This window comes from Carlito syrichta, unplaced genomic scaffold (genome assembly GCF_000164805.1).
Source record: "Carlito syrichta isolate Samal-C Ts95f unplaced genomic scaffold, Tarsius_syrichta-2.0.1 Scaffold305556, whole genome shotgun sequence".
In the NCBI taxonomy this organism is placed as follows: Eukaryota; Metazoa; Chordata; class Mammalia; order Primates; family Tarsiidae; genus Carlito; species Carlito syrichta.
The window spans coordinates 125,877-131,680 of record NW_007249652.1 but is presented as its reverse complement, the minus strand read 5'-3'; the positions used below and the strand labels follow the sequence as shown (position 1 = coordinate 131,680).

The window sequence follows — 5,804 nt, the reverse complement described above, 5'->3', positions numbered from 1 at the left end:
GTCAGAGACTCACTCTGAAATGAAGTGGCACGTTCACAGCTTACTGCAGCTTTGACCTGTGACTAGGTGATCCTTCCATCTCAGCCTCCTGAGTAGCTGGGACTACAGTTCTGTGCCACCATGCCCAGCTAATTTTTAAAGTTTTTGTACAGACAAGGTCTTGCTATGTTGCCCAGGCTGACCTCAAACCCCTGGGCTCAGGCAGTTTTCTCACTTCAGCCTCTCAAAGTGCTGGGATTACAGACATGAGCCACTGTGCCAGCCAGCCAGAAAAATTAAATTCTTAAAACTCGAATAAAGTCTTGAGAAATGTGAAACTATAATTAGGACCTATACCTCAACTGCTTATAGTCTGGACTCATGCATTTCTTCACACTGAAATAATATTTTCATTGTATGCTTGAATAGACAATATATTCCTGTTGAAATGGACAGGATAGAACAATTTCTTGAGAAAAAATGGAACAGCATGGGTAAATAGCAGTGCTATGAGGATTCAGACTTGTATTGAAAAAATATAAACTAGCACTTCAGACTATAAAGTAGCTGACTGTTCTCCCAGGTGAAGACTGCAAAATTTGTAAAAATTGAATCTATTCCTATATTGATATTAAATAGATTGTTTCATAATTAATTTGGAAAATTAGGTTTGGAGAGCTATAGTTTAGTACTTAAGTTCTTTAAATTCTCATTCTGAGGTGGCAAAAGATGTGTCATAGGATTGAGTATTCATTGAGCTCTAGGTCTCCTAGCATAGAGCCAGAGCTAATAGATTACCTCTGGGGAGGGTAGTTGAAGAGTCCTTTCTCACAAAGCCCTAAATGGAAGGTATATATAGAGAAATAATTGTAACCTTTGGATGAAGACAGACTTGCCTGGGTTTAAATCATGGCTGACTCCGTTTATTAGCTGTATGGCCATAGCAAAGTTATCTCACCTTTGAACTCCAGTGTCCTCATCTCTAAGAGGAGATATTGCTCAGAACTGTAGTAAGTATTCAACAAGGTAACGTATGTAAAGAGGCTCTTCCTAATAAATCTCAATGCTAAATATACAAGGGGAATCCAAAAAAACCCCAGAATTTATTTATAAAAAATTTATTCTTACGTGTTTAAACTTCAGTCTTCTTCAAAGTACTCTTTGTTTGATGCAATACACCTATCTAGATGCTTTTTCCACTGCTCAAAATAGTTTTTGAACTTGCCAATTTTGATGACTTTTAGTGCTTCTGCTGTTTTATGTTTCACCTCTTCCACATTGGCAAAAACGTTTCCCTTTGAGGACTTTTTCATTGGGGAAACAAAGAAATGTTGTTCAAGGTGCTATTTGGTGAATGGGGAGTGGCTCATGGAGATCATGCCATTTTTTGGTCAAAAACTGCTGAATACTCAGCATAGTGTGGACAGGTACACTTGTAAATCCCCCATCAAGAAATGGGCAAACATGTTGAAAGACTCTCCAAAAATATTCACTGAAATCAAATGCAGCCTCTCACAACAATGCTAGCTGGTTCATTGATGCTGATGGGTTCCTAGAACACTTACCTAGCTGGGGAAGCCTGTACTACAAGGGGCCTGCACTCCAAAAGATAATTCTGGGGTTTTTTTTGTCCCCCTTATATGGTAACTATTGCTTTCTATATTATTATGTCTTTAGAGGTGATTTTATTTGTGATAAATACAAATATTGGTATTTTATGAACATTTAGTAACTGCTCAAAATAAAACATTTTAAAATTCTTTAGAAAATGCATTATATAAAAAAATCAACTACATTGCATTTACTTTATTTGAATGTAGGCATTTCACATTAAATTATATAACTCTAAAATATACAAAATTAATTTTAATAACAAACATTATATGAAGCTTTATTTTATATTCTATTTTCTTAGTTATCAGAATCTATATTATACTGTTTTCTTTAAAGGCTTCTCAGTCTTGGATTTGAAAAGTTTATCAGAGTTGGGAGTATTAGGAAGATTGCCAAGCCAATTTTACCTTACAGGTAAGAATGCTGTATTCCGAAGTCATAGCATCTTCAAAGAGAGGCACAGTAATTTTATATAGCTCTTACTTTAAATTTGGTTTCTGAGGAGGAGTAGAGAAAACTTTATCTTTTTTGGTTAACTTAGAAAAATATGTATTTTGCTTTGTTGTGATGTCATGAAAAATGGAAGAGAGGGGTGCTTTTTAATGTAATTATTTCTTTAGCTTGCATGCTGGCTCAGAAAATGAAAATGAACAATTAAAAGAACTACATGCACTCATGAAAGAAGACCTGACTCCTGTGGAAAGAGTCTATGTGAGAAAAAGTATTGAGCAGCATAAACTGGGGACCAATAGAACCTTGCTAAAGCAGGTAAGAAGTAGCTTCAGTTTGTTTCTTAATTTACTCAAATTATCTTTTTCTGTCAATGGAAGAATATTTCCTTTAAATAAAACAAACTGCTGTAACAGTTAAGATTCAACTAAGGGGTACACGTTTGTGTCCTTGGAGATAATCTACCCAGTGTATGTTTTATATTTGCTTCAAAGCATTCTTCAAATTTGTGAACAGATCCAACTCACTAAGATTAAGCCATCCAGTCTCCTTCTCCCTGTTTGTTTATCTTTTTATAGGCTTGAGGAGGACAGTATACAGGTGGAAATAACTTCCTGGCAAGTTAAATGACATCGATTGTGTTTTAGGAGAAAAGAAAAGGAGAAAGTCTGACCCTGGGCAAAATATCCAAGTGAAATTTGTCTTTATAGCTCTCCTGGAATGCTAAGCCTTTCGGGGTCCATATGTATTCAAGAATCCAGGAGGCTAAGACAGTAGTGGCCAGGTATTGGGAGCCAAGGGTGACACACAGGTTCCCAGGCCATAACAAGTGGTCATGATGGAATCATCCTCCCCTTTGTCAAGTTTTTTTTTTTTTTTTAATTTTAAAGATGTGAGTACAATTCAGGGTTAGATATACAAATGTTCGGTATGTAAGCACCCTTGTCAATGAGGTGTGCCTCCACTTCCCCTGTCAGTTTCCTATTACTGCCAATCCCACCCCCCCCCTTGGCAGTTTTCCACTACTGCCAATCCCTTTTTTATAGTGTTATGATAATTGTTCAAGGTCTGCTTATGAGTGAGAACATGTGATACTCAGTTCTTTGTTTCTGGGATAGATCACTCAGTATTATAGATTCTAAGTCCAGCCAAGTTTGTGAAGTTCATAATTTTGTCCTTCTTTATGGCTGCATAATATCCCATCATGTATATATACTATGTTTTTTTAATACAGTCCTCTTTCGATGGGCAGCATGGTTGGTTCCCTGTTTTTGCTATTGTGAATAATGCTGCAGTACACATGCATGTGCAGGTATCTTTTTCATAGAGTGATTTGAGTTCCTCTGGGTATAATCCCAGTAGGGGGATTGCGGGGTCATATGGAAGGTTGAGTTTTAGATCTTTTAGGATCACCAAACTGTTTTCCACAGAGGTTATACTAGTTTACATTCATACCAACAGTGTAGAAGTGTTCCCTTATCCCCGCATTCTTTCAGGCATCTGTTGTTTTCGAGATACTGATGATAGCCATCCTGACTGGAGTTAGGTGGTTTTAATTTGCATTTCTTTGATGACTAGTGAGGCTGAATATTTTTTTCTTTTTTTTTTGAGTTGGAGTCTCACTCTGTTGCCCAGGCTGGAGTACAGTGGCATGCTGCTCACAGCCACTGCAACCTTGACCAGCTGGGCTCAGGTGATCCTTCCACTTCAGCCTTCAAAGTAGCTAAAACTACAGGTGCACACTATCATGCCTGGCTTATTATTTTTTTTTTGGCTTATTGTAGAGATGAGGTCTCAACAAGTTGTCCAGGCTGGTCTCGAACCCTTGAGCTTAGGCAGTCCTCTCACCTCAGCCTCCCAAAGTGCTGGGATTACAGGCTTGAGCCACTGTGTCAGTCCACATTTTTTTCATATATCATTGGCTGCTCATATATCTTCTTTTTAGAAGTGTCTGTTCATATCTTTTGTCCACTTTGTAATGGGGCTATTTGTTTTTTTTCTTTTTGGCTCATTTGAGTTCCTTGTAGATGCTAGTAGGCCTTTGTCAGACATACAGTTGGCAAATATTTTTTCCCAGTCTGTGGGTGACTCCCAGCTCTCTCAGTGGTTTCTTTGGCTTTGCAGAAGCTTGTCAATTTGGTAAGTTTCCACTTGTCTATCTTATCTCTTATGGCCTGGGCCCTTGGGATTTTGATCAGGAGTTGGTTGCCAGTTCCAGTTTCCATAAGGGTGTCTCCTGTGTTTTCTAAGGTTCTTATAAGTTTTGAGGTTTTACGTTTAGGTCTTTGATCCATTTAGAGTTGATTTTTGTGTATAGTGACAGGTAGGGGTCTTGTTTCAATCTTATGATGTGGTCAGCCAGTTTTCCCAGCACCATTTACCGATTAGGTTCTCTTCTCCCCAGTTGTTTGATGGTGGAGGCTTTGTCGAAGATGAGTTGGTTGAGAAATTGAGATTTTGCTTCTGGAATCTCTATCCTGTTCCGTTGGTCTATATGCCTGTTCTTGTACAATAGCAGGCTGTTTTGATTATTGTAGCTTTATAATGAAGTTTAAAGTCTGGGAGTGTGATACCTTCCACTTTTTTTTTTTTGCACTGAGGATTGTTTTGGCTATTCACAGTTGTTTATGTTTCCATATGAATTTATGTATTTTCGTTTCTAGTTCTGAGAAAAAGGATGTTGGTAATTTAATGGGTATTGTGTTGAGTCTATAGATTACCTTGGGCAGGATGGACTTTTTTTTTTTTAAGATGGACATCTTAATAATGTTGAGTCTTCTAATTCATGAACATGGAATATTTTTCCAATGGTTTGTGTCATCTTTGATTTCTTTGAGCAGTGTTTTGTAGTTTTCGTTGTAAAGGTTTTTCACTTCTCTGGTTAGGAAGATGCCAAGGTATTTCATTTTTTTAAATTGCTATTGTGAATGGGATTGTGCTTTTTATTTGGGTTTCTGTTTGTTTATTGTTGGTGTATAGGAATGCGACTGTCTTTTGCACATTTATTTTATACCCTGAGACTTTGCCAAAGTCCTTTATCAGTGCAAGGAAATTTTGACAGATTCTCTTGGGTTTTTGAGGTCATGTCATCTGCAAAGGAGGATAACTTAACTTCCTCTTTTCCTATTTGGACACCCCTGATTTCCTTCTGTTGTCTGATTGCTGTAGCTAGGACTTCCAAAACTATGTTGAACAGGAGGGGTGGGAGTGGACATCCTTGTCTTGTTCCAGTTTTCAGAGGAAAAGCTTCCAGTTTCTGTCTGTTTAGCAGTATGTTTGCTGTGGGTTTCTCGCAGATGACTCTTACTATTTTGAGGTATGTTCCAAATATGCCTGGATGTTGTTGGTTTTTGTCAAGAAGTGGTGCTGGATTTTATCGAAAACTTTTTCTACATCTAATGATATCATCATCTGTTTTTTTATTTTTACATCTGTTGATATATTTAATTACATTTATGGTTCTGTGGATGTTGAACTAGTTCAGTTCTGCATCCCGGGGATTAAACCTACTTGGTCATGGTGGATGATTTTTGAGATATGTTGTTGGATCTGGTTTGCTAGAATCTTGTTAAGAATTTTAGCATCTATTTTCATCATGGATATTGACCGGTAGTTCTCTTTCTTTGTTGCATCTTTACCTGGTTTGGGTATCAATGTGATGTTATCTTCATACAGTGATTTGGGGAGAGTTCTATCTTTCTCAATTGCCTGGAATACTTTCTTTTTTTTTTTTTTGAGTTGGAGTCTCATTCTGTCACCCA

General features: G+C 37.4%; 1 protein-coding gene across 1 annotated transcript in view; it reads left to right on the top strand.

Moving 5' to 3' along the window:
- ZGRF1 (zinc finger GRF-type containing 1) overlaps nucleotides 1–5,804 on the top strand; it is a 101,915-nt gene that overhangs the window by 72,529 nt on the left and 23,582 nt on the right. The window contains exons 21-22 of the mRNA XM_021714271.1: nucleotides 1,930–2,007; nucleotides 2,214–2,368. Coding sequence (XP_021569946.1) covers nucleotides 1,930–2,007; nucleotides 2,214–2,368 — 233 coding nt within the window. The remainder of the gene's footprint in view (nucleotides 1–1,929; nucleotides 2,008–2,213; nucleotides 2,369–5,804) is intronic.